Raw genomic sequence first — 27,850 nt, forward strand, 5'->3', positions numbered from 1 at the left:
AGAGACTGTAGTGGATACAGAGGGATGGGGTAGGAGGGAGGAGAGACTGTAGTGGATACAGAGGGATGGGGTAGCATGGAGGAGAGACTGTAGTGGATACAGAGGGATGGGGTTAGGGGGAGGAGAGACTGTAGTAGGTGACAGAGGGATGGGGTAGGAGGGAGGAGAGACGTAGTGGATACAGAGGGATGGGGTAGGAGGGAGGAGAGACTGTAGTAGGATACAGAGGGATGGGGTAGGAGGGAGGAGAGACTGTAGTAGATAGAGGGATAGGGTAGGAGGAGGAGAGACTGTAGTGGATACAGAGGGATGGGGTAGGAGGGAGGAGAGACTGTAGTGATACAGAGGGATGGGTAGGAGAGAGGAGAGACTGTAGTAGGATACAGAGGGATGGGGTAGGGGGGAGGAGAGACTGTAGTGGATACAGAGGGATGGGGTAGGAGGGAGGAGAGACTGTAGTGATACAGAGGGATGGTAGGAGGGGAGGAGAGAGTGTGGATACAGAAGGATGGGGTAGGGGTGAGGAGAGACTGTAGTGGATACAGAGGGATATGGTAGGAGGGAAGAGAGGTAATAGATACAGAGGGATAGGGTAGGAGGGAGGAGAGACTAGAGGATACAGAAGGATGGGGGAGGGAGTGAGGAGAGACTGAGAGTAGAGGGAGGGTGGGTAGGAGGGAGGAGAGACTGTAGTGGATACAGAGGGATGGGGTAGGTAGGAGGGAGAGAGACTGTAGTAGATACAGAGGATGGGGTAGGAGGGAGGAGAGACTGTAGTGGATACAGAGGGATGGGTAGGGTAGGAGGAGGAGAGACTGTAGTGGATACAGAGGATAGGGTGGATGGAGGAGGACGGTGGAGTACAGAGGGATGGGTAGGAGGAGGAGAGACTGTAGTGGATACAGGAGGATGGGGTAGGAGGAGGAGAGACTGTAGTGGATACAGAGGGATGGTGTAGGGTAGGAGGAGGAGAGACTGTAGTAGATATAGAGGATGGGTAGGGTAGGAGGGAGGAGAGACTGTAGTGGATACAGAGGATGGGGTAGGAGGGAGAGAGACTGTAGTGATACAGAGGGATGGTGTGGTAGGAGGTAGGAGGAGAGACTGTAGTAGATACAGAGGGATGGTTGGATGAGGAGAGGACTGTAGTGGATACAGAGGGATGGGTAGGAGGGAGGAGAGACTGTAGTTGATACAGAGGGATGGGGTAGGGGAGGAGAGACTGTAGTGGATACAGAGGATGGGGTAGGATGGAGGAGAGACTGTAGTGGATACAGAGGGATGGGGTAGGAGGAGGAGAAACTGTAGTAGATACAGAGGGATGGGTAGGATGGAGGAGGAGACTGTAGTGGATACAGAGGGATGGGGTAGGATGGAGGAGAGACTGTAGTGGATACAGAGGGATGGGATAGGAGGAGGAGAGACTGTAGTGGTACAGAGGGATGGGTAGGAGGGAGTAGAGACTGTAGTGATACAGAGGATGATGGTAGGAGGGAAGAGACTGTAGTATACAGAGGGATGGGTAGGGGAGGAGAGACTGTAGTGGATACAGAGGGATGGGTAGGGGTAGGAGGAGACTGTAGTGGATACAGAGGATGGGGTAGGTGGAGGAGAGACTGTAGTGGATACAGAGGGATGGGGTAGGGGGAGGAGAGACTGTAGTGGATACAGAGGGATGGGGTAGGGGGGAGGAGAGACTGTAGTAGATACAGGGGGATTGGATAGGGTAGGAGGGAGGAGAGACTGTAGTGGATACAGAGGGATGGGGTAGGAGGGAGGAGAGACTGTAGTAGATACAGAGGGATGGGGAGAGGAGGAGAGACGTAGTGGATACAGAGGGATGGGGTAGGAGGGAGGAGAGAGAGACTGTAGTAGATACAGGATGGGATAGGGTAGGAGGGAGGAGAGACTGTAGTGGATACAGAGGGATGGGTAGGAGGGAGGGAGAGACTGTAGTGGTAGGTCAGAGGGATGGGGTAGGAGGAGGAGAGACTGTAGTGGATACAGAGGGATGGGGTAGGAGGGAGGAGAGACTGTAGTAGTGGATACAGAGGATGGGTAGGGGGGAGAGAGACTGTAGTGGATACAGAGGGATGGGGTAGGGGGAGGAGAGACTGTAGTAGATACAGGGGATGGGTAGGGGAGGGAGAAGCTAGTGGATACAGAGGATGGGTAGGGGGGAGGGAGGACTGTAGTGGATACAGAGGGATAGGGGTAGGAGGGAGGAGAAGACTGTAGTAGATACAGAGGGATAGGGTAGGAGGGAGGAGAGAATAGTGGATACAGAAGGATGGGTGTAGGGGTGAGGAGAGACTGTAGTAGATCAGAGGGATGGGGTAGGAGGGAGGAGAGACTGTAGTGGATACAGAGGGTGGGGTAGGGTAGGAGGGAGGAGAGACTGTAGTAGTACAGAGAGGAGAGCTGTAGTGGATACAGAGGGATGGGGTAGGAGGGAGGAGAGGACTGTAGTAGATACAGAGGGATGGGGTAGGAGGAGGAGAGACTGTAGTGGATACAGAGGGATAGGGTAGGATGGAGGAGAGACTGTAGTGGATACAGAGGGATGGGGTAGGAGGAGAGAGACTGTAGGGATCAGAGTGGATGGGGTAGGAGGGGAGAGAGACTGTAGTGATACAGAGGGATGGTGTAGGGTAGGAGGAGGAGAGACTGTAGTAGATATAGAGGAGGGTAGGGTAGGAGGAGGAGAGACTGTAGTGGATACAGAGGATGGTAGAGGGAGGGAGACTGTAGTAGATACAGAGGGATGGTGTAGGGTAGGAGGGAGAGAGACTGTAGTGGATACAGAGGGAGGGTAGGATGGAGGAGAGACTGTAGTGGATACAGAGGTGGGGTAGGATGGAGGAGAGACGTAGTGGATACAGAGGGATGGGGTAGGAGGGGGAGAGCTGTAGTAGATACAGAGGGATGGGGTAGGAGGGAGGAGAGACTGTAGTGGATACAGAGGGATGGGGTAGGAGGGAGGTTGAGACTGTAGTAGATACAGAGGGATGGGTAGGGGGGGAGGAGAGACTGTATAGATACAGAGGGATGGGTAGGAGGGAGGAGAGACTGTAGTGATACAGAGGGATGGTGTAGGGTAGGAGGGAGGAGAGACTGTAGTGGATACAGAGGGATGGGTAGGATGGAGGAGAGACTGTAGTGGATACAGAGGGATGGGGTAGGAGGAGGAGAGACTGTAGTGGATACAGAGGGATGGGGAGAGGAGGAGGAGAGCTGTAGTAGATACAGAGGGATGGGGTAGGAGGGAGGAGAGACTGTAGTGGATACAGAGGGATGGGGTAGGAGGGAGTGAGACTGTAGTAGATACAGAGGGATGGGTAGGGGGAGAGAGACTGTAGTAGATACAGAGGGATAGGGTAGGATGGAGGAGAGACTGTAGTGGATACAGAGAGATGGGGTAGGAGGGAGGAGAGACTTTAGTAGATACAGAGGGATGGGGTAGGATGGAGGAGAGACTGTAGTGGATACAGAGGGATGGGGTAGGAGGGAGGAGAAACTGTAGTAGATACAGAGGGATGGGGTAGGAGGGAGGAGAGACTGTAGTGGATACAGAGGGATGGGGTAGGGGGAGGAGAGACTGTAGTGGTTACAGAGGGATGGGGTAGGAGGGAGGAGAGACTGTAGTGGATACAGAGGGAGGGGTAGGGAGGAGAGACTTAGTGGATACAGAGGGGATGGGGTAGGGGGGAGGAGAGACTTAGTAGATACAGGATGGGATAGGGTAGGAGGGAGAGAGACTGTAGTGGATACAGAGGGATGGGGTAGGAGGGAGGAGAGACTGTAGTGGATACAGAGGGATGGGGTAGGAGGGAGGAGAGACTGTAGTAGATACAGAGGATGGGATAGGTAGGAGGGAGGAGAGACTGTAGTGGATACAGAGGATGGGGTAGGAGGGAGGAGAGACTGTAGTGGATACAGAGGATGGGGATGGGGGGGGGGAGACTGTAGTGGATACAGAGGGATGGGGTGGGGGGGGGGGGAGACTGTAGTGGATACAGAGGGATGGGGTAGGAGGGAGGAAGAGTAGTGGATACAGAAGGATGGGGTAGGGTGAGGAGAGACTGAGGATACAGAGGGATAGGGTAGGAGGAGGAGAGACTAGTGGATACAGAGGGATGGGGTAGGAGGAGAGAGACTGTAGTTGATACAGGGGATGGTGTAGGTAGGAGGGAGGAGAGACAGTGGGATACAGAGGGATGGGTAGGAGGGAGGAGAGACTAGTAGTGGATACAGACGGATGGGGTAGAAGGGAGAGAGACTGTAGTGATACAGAGGGATGGGTTAGGGGGGGAGAGACTGTAGTGGATACAGAGGGATGGGTAGGAGGGAGGAGAGACTGTAGTGGATAAAGAGGGATGGGTAGCATGGAGGAGAGACTGTAGTGGATACAGAGGGATGGGGTAGGGGGAGGAGAGACTGTAGTAGATACAGAGGATGGGGTAGGAGGGAGGAGAGACTGTAGTGGATACAGAGGGATGGGGTAGGAGGGAGGTTGAGACTGTAGTAGATACAGAGGGATGGGGTAGGAGGGAGGAGAGACTGTAGTAGATACAGAGGGATAGGGTAGGATGGAGGAGAGACTGTAGTGGATACAGAGGGATGGGGTAGGAGGGAGGAGAGACTGTAGTAGATACAGAGGATGGGGTAGAGAGAGGAGGACTGTAGTAGATACAGAGGGATGGGTAGGGGGAGGAGAGACTGTAGTGGATACAGAGGGATGGGGTAGGAGGGAGGAGAGACTATAGTAGATACAGGGGATTGTGGTGGAGGGAGGAGAGACTAGTGATACAGAGGATGGGAGGGTGGGAGAGACTGTATGGATACAGAGGGATATGGTAGGAGGGAAGAGAGCTGTAATAGATACAGAGGGATGGGTAGGAGGGAGGAGAGATAGTGGATACAGAAGGATGGGTAGGGTGAGGAGGAGACGTAGTAGATAGAGGGATGGGGTAGGAGGGAGGAGAGACTGTAGAGGATACAGAGGGATGGGTAGGGTAGGAGGGAGGAGAGACTGTAGTAGATACAGAGGGATGGGGGTAGGAGGAGGAGAGACTGTAGTGGATACAGAGGGAGGGTAGGGGGAGGAGGGAGGAGAGATGTAGTGGATACAGAGGATGTAGGGTAGGAATGGAGGAGAGACTGTAGTGGATACAGAGGGATGGGGTAGGATGGAGGAGAGACTGTAGTGGATACAGAGCGATGGGGTAGGAGGGAGGAGAGACTGTAGTGGATACAGAGGGATGGTGTAGGGTAGGAGGGAGGAGAGACTGTAGTGGATACAGAGGGATGGTGTAGGGTGGAGGGAGGAGAGACGTAGTAGATATAGAGGGAGGGGTAGGGTAGGAGGGAGGAGAGACTGTAGTGGATACAGAGGGATGGGGTAGGAGGGAGGAGAGACTGTAGTAGATACAGAGGGAGGTGAGGGTAGGAGGGAGGATGAGACTGTAGTAGATACAGAGGATAGGGTTGGATGGAGGAGAGACTGTAGTGTACAGAGGGATGGGTGGAGGAGGAGAGACTGTAGTAGATACAGAGGGATGGGGTAGGAGGGAGGAGAGACTGTAGTGGATACAGAGGGATGGGGTAGGAGGAGGAGAGACTGGAGTGGATACAGAGGGGTGGGGTAGGAGGGAGGGAAACTGTAGTAGATACAGAGGGATGGGTAGGATGGAGGAGAGACTGTAGTGGATACAGAGGGTGGGGTAGGATGGAGGAGAGACTGTAGTGGATACAGAGGGATGGGTAGGAGGTTGAGGAGAGACTGTAGTGGACAGAGGGATGGGGTAGGAGGAGAGAGACTGTAGTAGATACAGAGGGATATGGTAGGAGGAGGAGAGACTGTAGTAATACAGAGGGATGGGTAGGTGAGGAGAGACTGTAGTGTACAGAGGGATGGGTAGGGGGAGGAGAGACTGTAGGGATACAGAGGGATGGGGTAGGGGGGAGGAGAGACTGTAGTGGATACAGAGGGATGGGGTAGGGGGAGGAGAGACTGTAGTGGATACAGAGGGATGGGGTAGGGGGGAGGAGAGACTGTAGTAGATACAGGGGATTGGATAGGGTAGGAGGGAGGAGAGACTGTAGTGGATACAGAGGATGGGGTAGGAGGGAGGAGAGACTGTAGTAGATACAGAGGGAGGGGGAGGGAGGAGAGATGTAGTGGATCAGAGGGATGGGGTAGGAGGGAGGAGGAGACGTAGTAGATACAGGGGGAGGGATAGGGTAGGAGGGAGGAGAGACTGTAGTGGATACAGAGGATGGGGTAGGAGGGAGGAGAGACTGTAGTGGATACAGAGGGATTGGGTAGGAGGGAGGAGAGACTGTAGTGGATACAGAGGGATGGGGTAGGAGGAGGAGAAGACTGTAGTAGATACAGAGGATGGGGTAGGGGGGAGGAGAGACTGTAGTGGATACAGAGGGATGGGTCGGGGGGAGGAGAGCTGTAGTAGATACAGAGGGATGGGTAGGGGGGAGGGAGACGTAGTGGATACAGAAGGATGGGTAGGGGTGAGGAGAGACTGTAGTGGATACAGAGGGATGGGTAGGAGGGAGGAGAGACTGTAGTAGATAACAGAGGGATGGGTAGGAGGGGAGGAGAGATAGTGGATACAGAAGGAGGGGTAGGGGGAGGAGAGACTGTAGTAGATAGAGGGATGGGGTAGGAGGGAGGAGAGACTGTAGTGGATACAGAGGGATGGGGTAGGGTAGGAGGGAGGAGAGACGTAGTAGAATAAGAGGGAGGAGAGACTGTAGTGGGTACAGAGGGATGGGTAGGAGGGGAGGAGAGACTGTAGTAGATACAGAGGGATGGGGTAGGAGGGAGGAGAGACTGTAGTGGTACATGAGGGGATAGGGTAGGAGATGGAGGAGAGACTGTAGTTGGATACAGAGGGATGGGGTAGGAGAGGAGAGATGTAGTGGATACAGAGGGATGGGGAGGATGGAGGAGAGACTGTAGTGGATACAGGGGATGGTAGGGTAGGAGGGAGGAGAGACGTAGTGATAAGAGGGATGGGGGTAGGGTAGGAGGAGGAGAGACTGTAGTGGATACAGAGGGATGGGTTAGGAGGGAGGAGAGACTGTAGTAGATACAGAGGGATGGTGTAGGGTAGGAGGGAGGAGAGACTGTAGTGGATACAGAGGTAGGGGAGAGGAGGAGAGACGGTAGTGGATACAGAGGGAGGGTAGGATGGAGAGAGACGAGTGGATACAGAGGGATGGGGTAGGAGGGAGGAGAAGTGTAGTAGATACAGAGGGATGGGTAGGAGGGAGGAGAGACTGTAGTGGATACAGAGGGATGGGGTAGGAGGAGGAGAGACTGTAGTAGATACAGAGGGATGGGGTAGGAGGGAGGAGAGACTGTAGTAGATACAGAGGGATGGGTTAGGAGGGAGGAGAGACTGTAGTAGATACAGAGGGATGGTGTAGGGTAGGAGGGAGGAGAGACTGTAGTGGATACAGAGGGATAGGGTAGGAGAGGAGAGACTGTAGTGGATACAAAGGGATGGGTAGGAGGAGGAGAGACTGTAGTGGATACAGAGGGATGGGGTAGGAGGGAGGAGAGGAGTTGTAGTAGATACAGAGGGATGGGTAGGAGGGAGGAGAGACTGTAGTGGATACAGAGGGATGGGGGTAGGAGGGAGGGAACTGTAGTAGATACAGAGGATGGGGTAGGAGGAGGAAGACTGTAGTAGTACAGAGGGATAGGGTAGGATGGAGGAGAGACTGTAGTGGATACAGAGAGAGGGGTAGGAGGGAGGAGAGACTGTAGTAGATACAGAGGGATTGGGTAGGAGGAGGAGAGACTGTAGTGGATACAGAGGGATGGGGTAGAGGGAGGAGAAACTGTAGTGATACAGAGGGATGGTTGTAGGATGAGGAGAGACTGTAGTGGATACAGAGGGATGGGGTAGGATGGAGGAGAGACTGTAGTAGGATACAGAGGGATGGGGTAGGATGGAGGAGAGACGTAGGGATACAGAGGGATGGGATAGGAGGTAGGAGAGGACTGTAGTGGACAGAGGGATGGGGTAGGAGGGAGGGAGACGTAGTAGATACAGAGGGATTGGTTAGGAGGGAGGAAGACTGTAGTAGATACAGAGGGATGGGTAGGAGGGGAGAGACTGTAGTGGATACAGAGGGATGGGTAGGAGGAGGAGAGACTGTAGTGGATACAGAGGGATGGGTAGGGGGGAGGAGGACTGTAGTGATACAGAGGATGGGGTAGGAGGGAGGAGAGACTGTAGTTGATACAGAGGGATGGGGGTAGGGGGAGGAGGACTGTAGTGGATACAGGGGATGGGGTAGGGGGGAGAGAGACTGTAGAGATACAGGGGGATGGATAGGGTAGAGGGAGGGAGAGACGTAGTGGATACAGAGGGAGGGGTAGGAGGAGGAGAGACTGTAGTAGATACAGAGGGAGGGGTAGGAGGGAGGAGAGACGTAGTGGATACAGAGGGATGGGGTAGGAGGGAGGAGAGACTGTAGTAGATCAGGGGGATGGTAGGGTAGGAGGGAGGAGAGACTGTAGTGGTACAGAGGGATGTGGTAGAGGAGGGAGAGAGAGACTGTAGTGAACAGAGGGATGGGGGGAGGAGGGAGGAGAGACTGTAGTGATACAGAGGAGGGGTAGGGAGGAGAGGACGTAGTAGATACAGATGGATGGGTAGGGGGGAGGAGGAGACTGAGTGGTACAGAGGGATGGGGTAGGGGGGAGGAGAGACTGTAGTAGATACAGAGGGATGTGGTAGGAGGGAGGAGAGACTAGTGGATACAGAAGGATGGGGTAGGGGTGAGGAGAGACTGTAGTGGATACAGAGGGATAGGGTAGGAGAGGGAGGAGAGGCTGTAGTAGATACAGAGGGATAGGGTAGGAGGAGGAGGACGAGATAGTGGATACAGAAGGATGGGGTAGGGGTGAGGAGAGACTGTAGTAGATAGAGGGATGGGGTAGGAGGGAGGAGAGACTGTAGTGGATACAGAGGGATGGGGTAGGGTAGGAGGGAGGAGAGACTGTAGTAGATACAGAGGGAGGAGAGACTGTAGTGGATACAGAGGGATGGGGTAGGAGGGAGGAGAGACTGTAGTAGATACAGAGGGATGGGGTAGGAGGGAGGAGAGACTGTAGTGGATACAGAGGGATAGGGTAGGATGGAGGAGAGACTGTAGTGGGATACAGAGGGATGGGGTAGGATGGAGGAGAGACTGTAGTGGATACAGAGTGATGGGTAGGAGGGAGGAGAGACTGTAGTGGATACAGAGGATGGGTAGGGTAGGAGGGAGGAGAGACTGTAGTAGATATAGAGGGATGGGGTAGGGTAGGAGGGAGGAGAGACTGTAGTGGATACAGAGGGATGGGTTAGGAGGGAGGAGAGACTGTAGTAGATACAGAGGGATGGGTTGTAGGGAGGAGGGAGGAGAGACTGTAGTGGATACAGAGGGATAGGGTAGGATGGAGGAGAGACTGTAGTGGATACAGAGGGATGGGGTAGGATGGAGGAGAGACTGTAGTGGATACAGAGGGATGGGGTAGGAGGGAGGAGAGTCTGTAGTAGATACAGAGGGATGGGGTAGGAGGGAGGAGAGACTGTAGTGGATACAGAGGGATGGGGTAGGAGGGAGGTTGAGACTGTAGTAGATACAGAGGGATGGGGTAGGAGGGAGGAGAGACTGTAGTAGATCAGAGGGTGGGTTAGGAGGGAGGAGAGACTGTAGTAGATACAGAGGGATGGTGTAGGGTAGGAGGGAGGAGAGACTGTAGTGGATACAGAGGGATAGGGTAGGAGGAGGAGAACTGTAGGGATACAGGGATGGGGTAGGATGGAGGAGAGACTGTAGTGGATACAGAGGGATGGGGTAGGAGGAGGAGAGACTGTAGTGGATACAGAGGATGGGGTAGGAGGGAGGTTGAGACTGAGTAGATACAGAGGGATGGGTAGGAGGGGAGGATAGACTGTAGTAGATACAGAGGGATTAGGGTAGGATGGAGAGAGGACTTAGTGGAATACAGAGAGATGGGGGTAGGAGGAGGAGAGACTTTAGTAGATACAGAGGGATGGGGTAGAGTGGAGGAGAGACTGTAGTGGATACAGAGGGATGGGGTAGGAGGGAGGAGAAACTGTAGTAGATACAGAGGGATGGTGTAGGATGGAGGAGAGACTGTAGTGGATACAGAGGGATGGGGTAGGATGGAGGAGAGACTGTAGTAGATACAGAGGGATGGGGTAGGATGGAGGAGAGACTGTAGTGGATACAGAGGGATGGGATAGGAGGTAGGAGAGACTGTAGTGGACAGAGGGATGGGGTAGGAGGGAGGAGAGACAGTAGTAGATACAGAGGGATATGGTAGGAGGGAGGACAGACTGTAGTAGATACAGAGGGATTGGGTAGGAGGGGGAGAGACTGTAGTGGATACAGAGGGATGGGGTAGGAGGGAGGAGAGACTGTAGTGGATACAGAGGGATGGGGTAGGGGGGAGGAGAGACTGTAGTGGATACAGAGGGATGGGGTAGGAGGGAGGAGAGACTGTAGTGGATACAGAGGGATGGGGGAGGGGGAGGAGAGACTGTAGTGGATACAGAGGGATGGGGTAGGGGGGAGGAGAGACTGTAGTAGATACAGGGGGATGGGATAGGGTAGGAGGGAGGAGAGACTGTAGTGGATACAGAGGGATGGGGTAGGAGGGAGGAGAGACTGTAGTAGATACAGAGGGATGGGGTAGGAGGGAGGAGAGACTGTAGTGGATACAGAGGGATGGGGTAGGAGGGAGGAGAGACTGTAGTAGATACAGGGGGATGGGATAGGGTAGGAGGGAGGAGAGACTGTAGTGGATACAGAGGGATAGGGTAGGAGGGAGGAGAGACTGTAGTGGATACAGAGGGATGGGGTTGGAGGGAGGAGAGACTGTAGTGGATACAGAGGGATGGGGTAGGAGGGAGGAGAGACTAGTGGATACAGAAGGATGGGGTAGGGGTGAGGAGAGACTGTAGTGGATACAGAGGGATAGGGTAGGAGGGAGGAGAGACTAGTGGATACAGAGGGATGGGGTAGGATGGAGGAGAGACTGTAGTGGATACAGAGGGATGGTGTAGGGTAGGAGGGAGGAGAGACTAGTGGATACAGAGGGATGGGGTAGGAGGGAGGAGAGACTGTAGTGGATAGAGGGATGGGTAGGAGGGAGGAGAGACTGTAGTGGATACAGAGGGATGGGGTAGGGGGAGGAGAGACTTTAGTGGATACAGAGGGATGGGGTAGGAGAGGAGGAGAGACTGTAGTGGATACAGAGGGATGGGGTAGGATGGAGGAGAGACTGTAGTGGATACAGAGGGATGGGGTAGGGGGGAGGAGAGACTGTAGTGGATACAGAGAGATGGGGTAGGAGGGAGGAGAGACTTTAGTAGATACAGAGGGATGGGGTAGGATGGAGGAGAGACTGTAGTGGATACAGAGGGATGGGGTAGGAGGGAGGAGAAACTGTAGTAGATACAGAGGATGGTGTAGAGGAGGAGAGAGACTGTAGTGGATACAGAGGGATGGGGTAGGGTGGAGGAGAGACTGTAGTAGATACAGAGGGATGGGGTAGGATGGAGGAGAGACTGTAGTGGATACAGAGGGATGGGATAGGAGGTAGGAGAGACTGTAGTGGACAGAGGGATGGGGTAGGAGGGAGTAGAGACTGTAGTAGATACAGAGGGATATGGTAGGAGGGAGGAGAGACTGTAGTACATACAGAGGGATTGGGTAGGGGGAGGAGAGACTGTAGTGGATACAGAGGGATGGGGTAGGAGGGAGGAGAGACTGTAGTGGATACAGAGGGAGGGGGTAGGGGGAGGAGAGACTGTAGTGGATACGAGAGGGATGGGGTAGGAGGGAGGAGGAAGACTGTAGTGGATACAGAGGGATGGGGTAGGAGGGAGGAGAGACTGTAGTGGATACAGAGGGATGGGTGGTTGGGGGGAGGAGAGACTGTAGTAGATACAGAGGGATGGATAGGGTAGGAGGAGGAGAGGACTGTAGTGGATACAGAGGGATGGGGTAGGAGGGAGGAGAGACTGTAGTAGATACAGAGGGATGGGGTAGGAGGGAGGAGAGACTGTAGTGGTACAGAGGGATGGGGTAGGAGGGTGAGGAGAGACTGTAGTAGATACAGGGGGATGGGATAGGGTAGGAGGAGGAGAGGACTGTAGTGGATACAGAGGGATAGGGTAGGAGGAGGAGAGGACTGTAGTGGATACAGAGGGATGGGGTTGGAGGGAGGAGAGACTGTAGTGGATACAGAGGGATGGGGTAGGAGGGAGGAGAGACTAGTGGACAGAAGGATGGGGTAGGGGTGAGGAGAGACTGTAGTGGATACAGAGGGATAGGGTTAGGAGGGAGGAGAGACTAGTGGATACAGAGGGATGGGGTAGGATGGAGGAGAGACTGTAGTGGATACAGAGGGATGGTGTAGGGTAGGAGGGAGGAGAGACTAGTGGATACAGAGGGATGGGGTAGGAGGGAGGAGAGACTGTAGTGGATACAGAGGGATGGGGTAGGAGGGAGGAGAGACTGTAGTGGATACAGAGGGATGGGGTAGGGGGAGGAGAGACTGTAGTGGGATACAGAGAGGATGGGGTAGGAGGGAGGAGAGACTGTAGTGGATACAGAGGGATGGGGTAGGATGGAGGAGAGACTGTAGTGGATACAGAGGGATGGGGTAGGGGGGAGGAGAGACTGTAGTGGATACAGAGGGATGGGGTAGGGGGGAGGAGAGACTGTAGTGGATACTGAGGGATGGGGTAGGATGGAGGAGAGACTGTAGTGGATACAGAGGGATGGGGTAGGAGGGAGGAGAGACTGTAGTAGATACAGAGGGATGGGGTAGGGGGGAGGAGAGACTGTAGTGGATACAGAGGGATGGGGTAGGGGGGAGGAGAGACTGTAGTAGATACAGAGGGATGTGGTAGGAGGGAGGAGAGACTAGTGGATACAGAAGGATGGGGTAGGGGTGAGGAGAGACTGTAGTGGATACAGAGGGATAGGGTAGGAGGGAGGAGAGACTGTAGTAGATACAGAGGGATAGGGTAGGAGGGAGGAGAGACTAGTGGATACAGAAGGATGGGGTAGGGGTGAGGAGAGACTGTAGTAGATAGAGGGATGGGGTAGGAGGGAGGAGAGACTGTAGTGGATACAGAGGGATGGGGTAGGGTAGGAGGGAGGAGAGACTGTAGTAGATACAGAGGGATAGGGTAGGAAGGAGGAGAGACTGTATTAGATACAGAGGGATGGGGTAGGATGGAGGAGACACTGTAGTAGATACAGAGGGATAGGGTAGGAGGGAGGAGAGACTGTAGTAGATACAGAGGGATGGGGTAGGATGGAGGAGACACTGTAGTAGATACAGAGGGATGGGGTAGGAGGGAGGAGAGACTAGTGGATACAGAAGGATGGGGTAGGAGGGAGGAGAGACTGTATTAGATACAGAGGGATGGGGTAGGAGAGAGAGTAAATTGGAGAGCAGAGTTCTGGAAATCATGGAAATATCCATTATTTCTCCCCAATGCAGTAATAAACTGCAGTCAGCAGTGATCCATTGCCCAACATAACTATTTGTTCTGTGTTGTCATTCCTTAGAGATAGGAGAGAGAGCAGGGCCCTGGCAGGGCTACTATGGTTTGGTTAGGTTACCACGGTAACAGATGTGGAACATTCAGCATCACAGTGCCACTGTGTATTATACAGTGGTCAGTCACTGCAGTTTGGGATGACGATGTGTGTGCGTGTGCGTGTGTCTGCTTTCCAGTGTGGGACTACAGCACAGGGCGAGTTGGAGGACCGCTCGTTTGTTCTGAAATCAAGCTCAAGGATTGGGTGGAGGGTGAGTGACACAGAAAGACAGGGAGGAAGACCCCTGGGTCTCTTTATCCACACACACACCCACACAAACCCACACACACACACACTTATGAAAACAATGTCATATAGTTTACCGATCCATCCCACATTATTTACACACACGCCCTAGTCAGTGTGAGAGATGGACAGCTTTTTTGGGGAAAAATACCTCTTTCATATTTCAACTGCACCATGACCTTGTAAGGAAGCCATTCAGAACACAACTCTTTCCTCTGTACAGTTTTCCATCATACAGTGCCTTCAGAAAGTATTCACACCCCTTCACTTACAAGGTGGGATTAAAATGTATTTGTCATTTTTTGTCAACAATCTATGCAAAATACTCTAATGTCAAAGTGGAAATTTGATTACATAATCAATTTGATTCAAACCCCTGAGTCAATACATGTTAGAATCACCTTTCTGCGTAAGTCTCTAAGAACTGTGTACACCTGGATTGTACAATATTTGCACATTATTCTTTTAAAAATGTGATTGTTGATAATTGCTAGACAGCCATTTTCAAGTCTTGCCATAGATTTAAGTCAAAACTGTAAATAGGCCACTCAGGAACATTCAATGTTGTCTTGGTAAGCAACTCCAGTGTATATTTGGTCTTGTGTTTTATGTTATTGTCCTGCTAAAATGTGAATTTCTCTCCCAGTGTCTGTTGGAAAGCAGACTGAACCAGGTTTTCCTCTAGGATTTTGCCTGTGCTTAGCGCTATTCCATTTATTTTTATCCTAAAAAACTCCCTAGTCCTTGCCAATGACAAGCATACCCATAACATGATGCAGCCACCACCATGCTTGAAAATATGAATAGTGGTACTCAGTGTTGTGTTGTGTTGGATTTGCCCCAAACATAATGTCTTTGCCACATTATTACTTAAGTGCCTTTTTGCAAACCGAATGCATACAGAGAGGTAGTCTTTCAAAAATCATGTTAAGCACTATTATTGCACACAGAGAGTCCGTGCAACTTATTATGTGACTTGTTATCCACATTTTTACTCCGTAACTTATTTAGGATAGCCATAACAAAGGGGTTGAATACTTATTGACTCAAGACATTTCATTTTTTCATTTTTAATTCATTTGTAAAAATGTCAAAAAAAACTCTCCACTTTGACATTATGGGGTATCGTGTGTAGGCCAGAGACACAACGTCTATTTTATCCATTTAAATCCAAATTCAAGCTGTAACACAACAAAATGTGGAATAAGTCAAAGGTGTGAATACTTTCTGACGCGACTGTACATGGTCTATTCTGTGCTAATCGTCTTATCTAATCTAGTTTATTCTGTCCTAGTTTGGACCCCAGAAATAGGACATGCTGTCTGTATTTTATCCACTCTGTGTTTCCTCTGTATTAACAGTACAATCTACTCTCTATATTTCTGTGTCCGTCTACTCTGCTGATGTCTATTTGTCTTTATTTCCTCCCCTGCTCTGTCCTCCAGGTGGCTACCACAGCACAGACACGCCCAACCCACAAGGTGAGATCCTGATTGGTGGGCCCAACGTTACCATGGGTTACTACAAGAATGAGGCCAAGAACCAGGACTTCTTTGTGGACGACAACGGCCAGCGCTGGTTCTGTACGGGAGACATAGGAGAGGTCCATCCTGATGGATGCCTCAAGATCATTGGTGAGGTGCAGGGCTAACACCTCTAACTGAATGTCCTCATTCTCGGTTTCTGAATAAAGAGACATCTACTCTATTCCAAAGTGTTCCCTTTCACCATGGTTATGCACCCAAGTTCGTATTTGCTAAGATAAACATTTACTTTTGGGCATGTCCATCAAAGGAGGCTGGTGGGAGGAGCTAGAGGAGGACGGGCTCATTGTAATGGCTGGAATGGAATCAATGCAACGGAGTCAAACACATTGTGTTTGATGTGTTTGGCACCATTCCATTGATTCCATTTCAGCCATTATAATAAGCCCGTCCTCCTCTAGCTCCTCCCACCAGCCTCCTCTGATGTCCATATACAGTACCATGTAAAAACCATCCCTGATACCACCTACGTCAGCACACCGCATCAACGTCATGCCAAAACCACTGAAACCCTTCTAAATAACCTATGCCCCTACGTTCATCTATCAGTCTAGCAGGACAGCTCCCAAGAACAACTATTTCTCAATTCCACCTCACTTCTGAGAATTCCTCTTGAGTCGTGTTTACTTTAGACTGACAGAAATCCTAATGCTCTCTGTTGTCTATATCTGTCTGTAAAGATTTGCTGTGCAATGGAAAATGTGCTTTTTCTCCTCCAGTCCTCTCCCCCCCACACACACACACACATACAGTGTGACAGTGTGTCCCTGTGTCTACAGATCGTAAGAAGGACCTGGTTAAGCTCCAGGCAGGAGAGTATGTGTCTCTGGGGAAGGTGGAGGCCATGCTGAAGAACTGCCCCCTTATAGACAACATCTGTGCCTACGCCAACAGGTGTGTGTGTGTATGAATCAGTCTATGTAAAAAAAACAGAGACATGGTGGTGTCTTCTTAACCGTTATCTCTCTTCAGTGAAGAGATGTACGTGATTGGCTTTGTGGTGCCCAATCAGAAGCATCTGCTGTCGCTAGCGGAGCAGTATTGTATCCGGGGCTCGTGGGAGGAGCTGTGTAACAATGCTGCCATGGAGGGGGTGGTCCTGCAGGTCATCACTGAGGCTGCCCTATCAGGTGAGAGGTCAAAGGTCATCACACCTTGGAGAGAGAGGAGAGGACGGTTATGCAGTAGATGGAAGTGGTAGTAGTAGATACACATTAAAGTCCATTTGAAGCTCTACTTTTGTCATCCACTCCTTTTGGTGATTTCTTCGGTTCCACCTCTGACTGGAGTTGTGATGCATTTCTTCTTCTTGTCTGCCTGTGCAGCCCAGCTGGAGCGGTTTGAGATCCCCCGTAAGATCCGTCTGAGCCCCGACCCCTGGACCCCCGAGACGGGCCTAGTGACCGACGCCTTCAAGCTCAAACGCCAGCAGCTGAAGAGTAAGTACCAGGACGACATCGAGAGAATGTACGGCGGGAAGTAGGACCAGACCAGACCAGAACCTCTCCAAGCACAGATCCAGCATCTGCCTCAAGCCTCCAAGCTTTTAGCTCCATCCTCCTATCCCCACCAGACCCCCATCCCGGACGAGCCCCCATAAGCACTCAATTTACTTGAATCTACTTTGTTCTAATGAGACCAAAAAAGATCGACAGAGAAAGAGATAGAGGGAGAGAAATAGATAGAGAAACAGATTGAGAAAGACAGAGGGAGAGAAATAGATAGAGAAACAGATTGAGAAAGATAGAGGGAGAGAAATAGATAGAGAAACCGATTGAGAAAGATAGAGGGAGAGAAATAGATAGAGAACCCGATTGAGAAAGATAGAGGGAGAGAAATAGATAGAGAAACAGATTGAGAAAGATAGAGGGAGAGAAATAGATAGAGAAACAGATTGAGAAAGATAGAGGGAGAGAAATAGATAGCGAAACAGATTGAGAAAGATAGAGGGAGAGAAATATATAGAGAAACAGATTGAGAAAGATAGAGAGAGAGAAATAGATTGAGAAAGATGGAGGGAGAGAAATAGATAGAGAAACAGATTGAGAAAGATAGAGGGAGAGAAATAGCGATATCAAAGAGAGGAGGCTGTGTTGCAACATTTCTACTGTTCCTTCATTTGATGAAATGGCTTTGCTTAAAAATTCAAATCAATAGACAATAAATAAGCCCTGAAGACTGTTAGAGAGAAGGATTAGTTAGGAGAGAGTAAGTAAAGGGTGTTGTTGGAACACCCTAATATCTCCATGTTCATTCCACTTCTTGCCCTCTGGAGATGGTTTTCCTCCAGATGTGAGTTATGAGACAGGACAGATAAGGTCATGTTGCCTGTTGATCTCTCTCTCTCTGTGTGTGTGTGCGTGTGTGCGTGTGCGTGCGTGTGTGCGACAAGGACAAGAACTGGAGGAGAAACAGCACATTTTCCGTTGCCTGTTGAGCTCATGTCTGGTAGTGGTCCCGTGTGGCTCAGTTGGTACAGCATGGCATATGCCTGGGTTGTGGGTTTGATTCCAACGGGGGACCAGTACCAATGAAAATGTATGCACTCACTACTGTAAGTCGCTCTGGATAAAATCGTCTGCTAAATGACTAGTGAGTGTTGTTGACCGTTATTGAAGCACAAGCTCAGGTTGGTTGGAAAACATTGTTTTAACACCAATTCCCTTCTGTCTGAGGGTGTCAGGAATGCTAAGCCATGAGAGCCTGTAGAGTGTAAGTACCATTAACATTGCAATTAATAGCTGTTGTTTAATTATTCGTTTTTCTCCTTTAATTCTGTGATTCTGTCCACATTAGTCTAGAGTCCTCGTTGGCTGATTCTGTCTACAAATTCCAAATCCAGGGCTCCTCGTTGGCTAATTCTCAGCCCTGTTCCTGAAGTCAGGTTTTTCCATTGCTTATTCTCTGGTTTATTTCAGAACCTAGTTCTGCCCGGAGACTAGTCTTATTGGCTGCAACTAGCTGTCGTCGTTTCTTTTTGTTGTGGTTGTTCTGTTTTGTTGATCCTGTTTCTCCTGCTTAGTGAGGCTTTAGCACTGTGATTTATATTAGATTCCCATCTGCCCATCTGATCCTACTGGCACAAAGTCAACAGAAGGTTCAGAGAGACTAAGATAATTACTTTATTGTGCCCAAGGGGAAATGTTAGGGCAGGGAAATGTTGAGAAAAAAACTTTCGAGGTGAATATACACAACATGGACAAAAGTATGTGGACACCTGCTCGTCAAACATCTCTTTCCAAAATCATGGGTATTAATATGGAGTTGGTCCCCTCTTTGCTGCTATAACAGCCTCCATTCTTCTGGGAAGGCTTTCCACTAGATGTTGGAACATTGCTGCGGGGACTTGCTTCCATTCAGCCACAAGAGCATTACTGAGGTCGGAACTGATGTTGGGCGATTAGGCCTGGCTCACAGTCGGCATTCCAATTCACCACAATGGTGTTCAATGGGGTTGAGGTCAGGGCTCTGTGCAGGCCAGTCAAGTTCTTCCACACCATTCTTGACAAACCATTTCTGTATGGACCTCGCCTTGTGCACGGGGGGATTGTCACGCTGAAACAGGAAAGGGCCTTCCCCAAACTGTTGCCACAAAATTGGAACCACAGAATTGTCTAGAATGGCATTGTATGCTGTAGCGTTAAGATTTCCCTTCACTAGAACTAAGGGGCCTAGCCCGAACCATGAAAAACAGCCCCAGACCATTATTCCTCCTCCACCATTGGCAACTCAAGCAGACCAGATATTTGATGAACTGACTTGTTGGAAAGGTGGCATCCCTATCACGGTGCCACGTTGAAAATCACTGAGCTGGGCCATTCTACTGTCAATGTTTGTCTATGGAGATTGCATGGCTGTGTGCTCAATTTTATAATTATATATATATATATGTGGCTGAAATAGCCGAATCCACTCATTTGAAGGGGTGACAACATACTTTTGGCCATGTAGTGTATGTATTTCAGAACTTTCCCTTGCCATTTCTGTCATTAATACAATTGTTATTATTTATGATAATGCCAATTAATAATACTCTTGTCATAAACTCATAATGTTTGTAAGAAATATGTAGATTGGTGAATACCATTTTCTTTCAGTGGTAGAAAACATATTTGTACTCTGTTATAGGTGTGCACTTACGTGAACCACACATTCACTAATGTAAGAGCTGTCGTTCTAGAACCACTGCCATGCTTGGAGTAAACAGTAGGCCATATGATAATATAACATTTGGACCAAACTAAGGTGGGATTACTTGGCCGACGGCAAGAAGAGATGCACACAAAACACTTCCGTACAACAGTTGAGAATTTAAAGATTTTAGTTAAGAGCACAGCTTCAGCATTTATTTGTGTGTGTGTGTGTGTGTGTGTGTGTGTGTGTGTGTGTGTGTGTGTGTGTGTGTGTGTGTGTGTGTGTGTGTGTGTGTGTGTGTGTGTGTGTGTGTGTGTGTGCGTGCGTGCGTGCGTGCGTGCGTGCGTGCGTGCGTGCGTGCGTGCGTGCGTGCGGTGCGTGCGGTGCGTGCGGTGCGTGCGGTGCGTGCGGTGCGTGCGTGCGTGCGGTGCGTGCACTCTCACACTTGAAAAGGCCATTCCTTGTATGTTGTTGAATGTGATACACCACAGCAAAAGATGGCCTCAAGCTTTCCTAAATGGTACAAACATTGCTCTGTAGAACATCATTCCACACATGACACCTGTTGCCTTTTCTTGTGATTTCAAGTGGATAACTACATATAGGAAATATTTGAATAACAATGCTGTACACGGTAATGAAATATATAGTTTCTTGACAGTATGTGTTACTGTAACCCAGACTAACATGCATTTCGGATGTTTTCCTGTATACTGTACACACAGTATATGAGGGGCAGTGATCACTGAAAAAGGAATATGTTAAATCTATTGAAGCTTTATAATATAGACCCGTTTTGGAACTCCTCCCTGTTTGTCTGGGGAATCTGCCTTGTAACATAAGTGCATCAATTGTATTTATTAGTAATTTGCCTTGGAATTAATTACATGAAGAAATAAATAAAGATTGTGTTTGGTCTATCAGAGCTGTCCTGCGTTATTTGAGAGCAAATTGAGGAATTAGGCTGTTCTCCATTATGTCGTCCATTACAATTAGACCCATAATAAAGCAGTGATTGGTGACACACGTTAGGTGGTTATGATGATGATGACTGCGTGAGAAAGTTCTGTTTGAGCTGTAAGAACGAACTCTTTGAACTTCATTTATCCAATAAGCATTTTTCATTGCCTACTAATTTGAAGCAAACATTTCCAAACCCTTCCCTTTAGCACTATCCAAGACAATAGTGTCCACCCGAAATTTGTGTCCACTCCAAAATTTGACATTGGGCCAAAATTTGCCTCTCGACTACAGTCCCCTCACGTGATTGGTGACGTCCCAAGGTCGCTATATAAATATTCCCATGCACTTGGATATCCTGTTACATTCGATAGGCGCACACTCCCACGAGGACACGGATCACACAGCTGGGTTCACATGTTCCACAGTTCTGTTGCTGGGTAAGTTGGATAAGTAGTGTATCATTAGTAACAATAGGCCATTGTTAACTAAGTTATGTCTTATAAAAGTTTAATTTGGCTATAATTCGTAAAAGTGTGGGTAAAGAAACAATATCATAACCTCTGTAATTTATCTATTTTTACAGGAAACTTTTTATTCCACCTCATAAACTCCACTGAGGATGGAGAAGTCACACAACTTCACAACGCCCCAAGTTCTTCCCCTGCAGAGCGCTAATGATGCTTCCCAAACCGACAAAAGCAATGGCAACGCATACGTGTACATTTTCATAGTAATCTCCTTCTATGGAGTCTTCCTCGTTGGTATAATGCTGGGCTATGTTCGCTCCAAAAGGCGGGAGAAGAGAAGGTCGAACGTTTTTACGCGCCTGGTGCACGAGGAGGAGCAGCGGGAATGGGGCGCGCTGAAAAAGAAGCACAGCATCACCATGACCTCCTTCCAGGTATCGCTTCCCTTCTCCGCGGGGAGCCAGGATGTCAATGAAGGAAGGGTCCTGGGCTCCCCTTTGGCCTGCGCCCTGTTCTCCATTGAACAAACCAGTGTCAGTTCACTGTGCTCCTCCGCCGACGCGCGCTTTGCCATCGAGGAGGAGTCGGACAGCGGGACCGCGGAGGGACCGGACGAGACCCTGAAGGGCAGTTCTACTGACAACAGCGACGACTCCGCCGAGATACAGATACTCGGAGAGGAACTGTGACGCTCAGAACAGATGATGAGAGGGGGAATAAACGCAAAAACTGTAGACTTTCCATCCCTCTACGTCATATAGGAAATACGTGGAGAAGTTAAAGACTGGTAAAGTTTAGCTTGACATATGGAACAATTGCTCTCTAACCATCCGGTTCTGAGCATTGAAACGTACCTGGAACCCACTTGAAATATATTTTCTGTAACGAAATCCTCTTAAGAAGTAGCCTAATGATTTCACTGTGCAGTGTTCATAATGTAGGTTTACTTGGGGTTGTTGTGTAAATTGAAGAGAAGAAAAAAAACTTGGAAAAAAATAATGATCTGTTTAAGAGATTTAAGAGATATGGTTCTCTCTTCTTACTCTTCTTGGGAAATACATGTTTTTATTTTGAAAAACGTTGTTGCAATATCTAGTTTTCTCCAAAAGGGGGCAGTGCTGCAGTAGTTTTACACCACCTGTTGCTGGGGCACACCAGTAATTTCAGTAGAATCAACACAACATGGGGTTTACCATCCTGTCCTTGCATTGTCTTATTTGTTCTGAAGTGTTGACATACTAATTTAGAAAATAAGAAGCTATTTTTTTCAGGCAGTTAGCTGATTATTTATTTTGACTTATTTACATTTACATAATTTAGCACAATTAGCAGACACTCTTATCCAAAGCCACTTAAAGGAGAAAACAGGGTTAAGTACCTTGCTCAAGGGCACATTGCCAGATCGTTCACCTAGTTGGCTCGGAGATTCGAACCAGCACCCTATATCTGACAAGTCATCATACGGTAAGATTAGGCCAAACCATCCCACCCACTGCAGATCTTCCCATGTGATAGGAGTCCTGGGAAAGAGCATGAAGAATGCTGGTATTTCTCCCAATCGCTATGACGACAACACTTCTACAGCCCACCCCCCTCCAAGCTCCCACACACCATACCATATCAGCCCTGCTGCAGGCCATAATGCTCACAACTCACTCCATTGACAACATGCCAAACCAAAGTGAGGTAGAACAATAGTGTGAAAGAAAAGGAATGTATTTTATGATGCTAATTAGAATGTAATGGACAATAAACAAAAGTGAAATAAACAATAAAAAATGAACAGTAAACATTACACAAGTTCCAAAATAATAGACATTTCAAATGTCATATTATGTCTATATACAGTGTTGTAATGATGTGCAAATAGTTAAAGTACCAAAGGAAAAATAAAAAAATATACAGTTGAAGTCGGAAGTTTACATACACCTTAGCCAAATACATTTGAACTCAGTTTTTCACAATTCCTGACATTTAATCCGAGTAAAAATGCCCTGTTTTAGGTCAGTTAGGATCACCACTTTATTTTAAAAATGTGAAATGTCAGAATAATAGAGAGAATGATTTATTTCAGCTTTTATTTCTTTCATCACATTCCCAGTGGGTCAGAAGTTTACATACACTCAATTAGTATTTGGTAGCATTGCCTTTAAATTGTTTAACTTGGGTCAAACGTTTCAGGTAGCCAGCCTTCCACAAGCTTCCCACAATAAGTTGGGTGAATTTTGGCCCATCTCCTTTGTCTTGATCACATTGAGGGAGAGGTTGTCGTCCTGGCACCACACGGTCAGGTCTCTGACCTCCTCCCTATAGGCTGTCTCGTTGTTGACGATGATCAGGCCTACCACTGTTGTGTCATCGGCAAATTTAATGATGGTGTTGGAGTCGTGCCTGGCCGTGCAGTCATGAGTGAACAGGGAGTACAGGAGGGGGCTGAGCATGCACGCCTGAGTGGCCCCTGTGTTGAGGATCAGCGTGGCGGATGTGTTATTATCTACCCTTACCACCTGGTGGGGCGGCCCGTCAGGAAGTCCAGGATCCAGTTGCAGAGGGAGGTGTTAAGTCCCAGGGTCCTTAGCTTATTGATGAGCTTTGAGGGCAGTATGGTGTTGAACGCTGATCTGTAGTCAATGAATAGCACTCTCACATAGGTGTTCCTTTTGTCCAGGTGGGAAAGGGCAGTGTGGAGTGCAATAAAGACTGCATCATCTGTCAATCTGTTGGGGCGGTATGCAATTTGGAGTGGGTCTAGGGTTTCTGGGATGATGGTGTTGATGTGAGCCATGACCAGCCTTTCAAAGCACTTCTTGGCTACAGACGTGAGTGCTTCGGGTAGGTAGTCAATTAGGCAGGCTACCTTAGTGTTCTTGGGCACAGGCACTATGGTGGTCTGCTTAAAACATGTTTGGTATTACAGACTCGGACAGGGAGAGGTTGAAAATGTTAGTGAAGACACTTGCTAGTTGGTCAGCGCATGCTCGCAGTACACGTCCTGGTAATCAGTCTGGCCCTGCGGCCTTGTGAATGTTGACCTGTCTTAATCTAACTAGGGGGCGCAATTTTAACATTTGGCAAAATATGCGTACCCATTTTAAACTGCCTATTTCTCAGCCCCCGAAACTAGAATATGCATATAAATTTCAAGCAGGAAGTGGCACTCATTTTGAGAGCTCTGTGTTCCAATGCCTTCCTATCGCATATGTGAAGTCTCATCAATAAGACCTCTTTTTCTATGTCTTCCCTAAGGTGTCAACAGCCTTTAGACGTAGTTTCAGGCCTTTATTTTGAAGGATGAGCCTGCAAGAGCACATTGGGTAAGTGGACAGGTGGGGGCTCTCCGGGTGATTTTTGCGCAAATCTGAAAGGTAGCCATTGTCTCTCTCGCTCCTAGTGAAAAGCCAATTGTCCCGGTTGATTTATTATCGAATAGATATGTGAAAAACACCCTGAAGTTGGATCAAAAACAACGTTTGACATGTTTATGTGGACATTATGGATATAATTTGGAATTTTTTCCGCCGTTGTCGTGAACGCTTTTTCCGGTGGATTACTTGTGATGACGCATCAAACAAACGGAGGTATTTGGATATAAAACATATCTTTATGGAACAAAAGGAACATTTGCTGTCTAACTGGGAGTCTCGTGAGTGAAATCAACCGAAGATCAACAAAGGTAAACGATTAATTTGATTGCTTTGCTGGTTTTTGTTACCGAGTTACCTGGCGCTAGCTGTTCTTATTGTTTTGTCGAGCGATCGATACATTTACACAAATGCAAGTATTGCTTTCGCTGGAAAGCATAATTTCAAAATCTGAGACGACAGATGGATTAACAAAAGGCTAAGCTGTGTTTTGCAATATTGCACTTGTGATTTCATGAAATTATATTTTATGATTACCCTCTGAAGCTAGGCTACGCTATGCTAGTCAGGGTTTTTAATGACAGAAATCCCGGATTTCAGAAAGGTTATTAAGGTCTTACTCACATCGGCTGCGGAGAGCGTGATCAGTCTTCCGGTACAGCTGGTGCTCTCATGCACGTTTCAGTGTTATTTGCCTTGAAGCGAGCATAGAAGTAGTTTAGCTCGTCCGGTAGGCTCGTGTCACTGGGCAGCTCTCGGCTGTGCTTCCCTTTGTAGTTTGTAATGGTTTGCAGGCCCTGCCACATCCGACATATATAAAGTATATGTTATATATGTTGCCTCTCTCTCTCTTTATCTCTCTCCCTCTCTCTCTGCCCCTCTTCTCTCTCTCCCCCCTCTCTCCATTTCCCCCTTCTCTCTCTCTCTTCATCTCTCTCCCTCTCCCCCCCTCTCTCTCTCCCCCTCTCTCCATTCCCCCCCCCTCTCTCTCTCTCTCTCTCTCTCTCTCTCTTTATCTCTCTCCCCCCCCTCTCTCCCCCTCTCTCTCCATTTCCCCCCTCTCACTCTCTTTCTCTTTCTTTCTCCCCTCTTACTCTCCCCCCCCCTCTCTCTCTCTCAGGTTAAGTTGACATATATACAATCACAAAAACTAGTTGAGGCGTACTAAATCCTATTTCCTGAGCACCTTAAACGTAACTGAATTATGAATGTGAAATAGTTTCGGGGAAAATTCATACATTATACACAAGGAAGTTGAGGCAGGGTTAATGCTGTTGTCTACCTAATGCTATTCCACAAATGAACCATTCCTAATTATTGATAGTGTAGACACCTCAGTGTGCAGCATAAAGTAGAACTACAGCTGTAGGAATGTTTGGGCTCATGTCTTTTTAATAAGGGACAAGAAGAGAGATAGGGTCAGTGAAAGAAAGAGCCGGACATGGAGGTGGAACTAGAAGCTGCAGTGGTGAAATTAAAAGTGAGAGCCAGTGAGAAAAAGAAAGAAAGAGACAAAAAAAGAAAGAGAAAGAGGAAGAGAGAGAGAAATAGAGTGACACACACACACAGAGCGAGCAAGAGAGCGAGAGAGAGACAATGCGTAGCAGCATGATACAACAGGATGTGTCTAAATAGCCTCCTCCACCACTGGGAGCTGAGGATTTTGAGTCCTGCCTACGTCCTCCTGCGCCCTGCGCTCTGCCCACATATGCAGAATGAATTCGGTTTTAAATGAGTCACTCTGACCTAGCATTGTGGATCCTTCCACTCCTTCTTTCAGTTCAATTCAAAGGGCTTTATTGTCATGGGAAACAAATGTTTACATTGCCAAAGCATATATTTACATTGCCAAAGATAATAAACAAAAGTAAAAAATGTACAGTAAACATTATACTCACAAGTTTCAAAGGAATAGACATTTCAAATGTCATATTATGTCTATATACCGTGTTGTAATGATGTGCAAATAGTTAAAGTACAAAAGGGAAAATAAATATAAACATAAATATGGGTTGTATTTACAATGGTGTTTGTTCTTCACTGGTTGACCTTTTCTTGTGGCAACAGGTCACACATCTTGCTGCTGTGATGGCACATTGTGGTATTTCACCCAATAGATATGGGAGTTTATCAAAATTGTATTTGTTTTTGAATTATTTGTGGGTCTATGTAATCTGAGGGAAATATGTGTCTCTAATATGTTCATACATTGGGCAGGAGGTTAGGAAGTGCAGCTCAGTTTCCACCTCATTTTGTGGGCAGTGTGCACATAGCCTGTCTTCTCTTGAGAGCCAGGTCTGCCTACGGCGGCCTTTCTCAATAGCAAGGCTATGCTCACTGAGTGTACATAGTCAAAGCTTTCCTTAAGTTTGGGTCAGTCACAGTGGTCAGGTATTCTGCCACTGTATACTCTCTGTTTAGGGCCAAATAGCATTCTAGTTTGCTCAGTTTTATTGTTAATTCTTTCCAATGTGTCAAGTAATTATTTTTTTGTTTTCTCATGATTTGGTTGGGTCTAACTGTGTTGCTGTCCTGGGGCTCTGTGGGGTGTGTTTGTGTTTGTGAACAGAGCCCCAGGACCAGCTTGCTTAGGGTACTCTTCTCCAGGGTCATCTCTCTGTAGGTGATGGATTTGTTATGGAAGGTTAGACAACAGCTTCCTTTTAGGTGATTGATGGCTCTTTTCTGGATTTTGATAATCAGCGTGTATCGGCCTATTCTGCTCTGCATGCATTATTTGGTGTTTTACGTTGTACACAGAGGATATTTTAGCAGAATTCTGCATGCAGAGTCTCAATTTGGTGTTTATCCCATTTTGTGAATTCTTGGTTGGTGAGCGGACCCCAGACCTCACAACCATAAAGGGCAACGGGTTCTATAACTGATTCAAGTATTTTTAGCCAGATCCTAAATGGGATGTCGAATTTCATGTTACTTTCGATGGCATAAAAGGCCCTTCTTGCTTTGTCTCTCAGATCGTTCACAGCTTTGTGGAAGTTACCTGTGGTGCTGATGTTTAGGCCGAGATAGATGTCGTTTTTTGTGTGCTCTTGGGCAACAGTGTCTGGATGGAATTTGTATTTGTGGTCCTGGCAACTGGACCTTTTTTGGAACACCATTATTATTGTCTTACTGAGATTTACTGTCAGGGCCCAGGTCTGACAGAATATGTGCAGAAGATCTAGGTGCTGCTGTAGGCCCTCCTTGGTTGGGGACAGAAGCACCAGATCATCAGCACAGTAGACATTTGACTTCAGATTCTAGTGGGGTGAGGCCGGGTGCTGCAGACTGTTCTAGTGGCCTCGCCAATTCATATACTGTATGTTGACGAGGGTGGGGCTCAAGTCTCACCCCACGGCCCTGTGGAAAGAAATGTGTGTGTTTTTTTGCCAATGTTAACTGCACACTTGTTGTTTGTGTACATGGATTTTTTTTATGTCATATGTTTTCCCCCAACACCACTTTCCAT

At 48.5% G+C, this 27,850-nt stretch overlaps 2 protein-coding genes across 2 annotated transcripts in view; both read left to right on the forward strand.

Annotated features, from left to right (window-relative positions):
* The window catches only part of LOC120018736 (long-chain-fatty-acid--CoA ligase 3-like), a 42,193-nt gene extending 25,016 nt beyond the window's left edge, over positions 1-17,177 (forward strand). Inside the window, exons 10-14 of the mRNA XM_038961939.1 lie at positions 13,802-13,876; positions 15,357-15,545; positions 16,235-16,349; positions 16,428-16,585; positions 16,781-17,177. Coding sequence (XP_038817867.1) covers positions 13,802-13,876; positions 15,357-15,545; positions 16,235-16,349; positions 16,428-16,585; positions 16,781-16,938 — 695 coding nt within the window. The 3' untranslated portion in view covers positions 16,939-17,177. The remainder of the gene's footprint in view (positions 1-13,801; positions 13,877-15,356; positions 15,546-16,234; positions 16,350-16,427; positions 16,586-16,780) is intronic.
* A 3,737-nt stretch (positions 17,178-20,914) lies between these two features.
* Positions 20,915-22,097, forward strand: LOC120018851 (potassium voltage-gated channel subfamily E member 4-like). The gene is made up of 2 exons (XM_038962071.1): positions 20,915-20,989; positions 21,136-22,097. Exon 2 carries the CDS (start codon positions 21,172-21,174, stop codon positions 21,706-21,708), a length of 537 nt encoding a protein of 178 aa, XP_038817999.1. The 5' UTR covers positions 20,915-20,989; positions 21,136-21,171; the 3' UTR covers positions 21,709-22,097.
* The last annotated feature ends 5,753 nt before the right edge of the window (positions 22,098-27,850 follow it).

Source organism: Salvelinus namaycush, chromosome 23 (assembly GCF_016432855.1).
Source record: "Salvelinus namaycush isolate Seneca chromosome 23, SaNama_1.0, whole genome shotgun sequence".
NCBI classification, from domain to species: Eukaryota; Metazoa; Chordata; class Actinopteri; order Salmoniformes; family Salmonidae; genus Salvelinus; species Salvelinus namaycush.

Excerpts from the sequence above, each read along its gene's own strand:
- LOC120018851 (XM_038962071.1), top strand. The coding sequence starts at position 21,172 with ATGGAGAAGTCACACAACTTCACAACGCCCCAAGTTCTTCCCCTGCAG.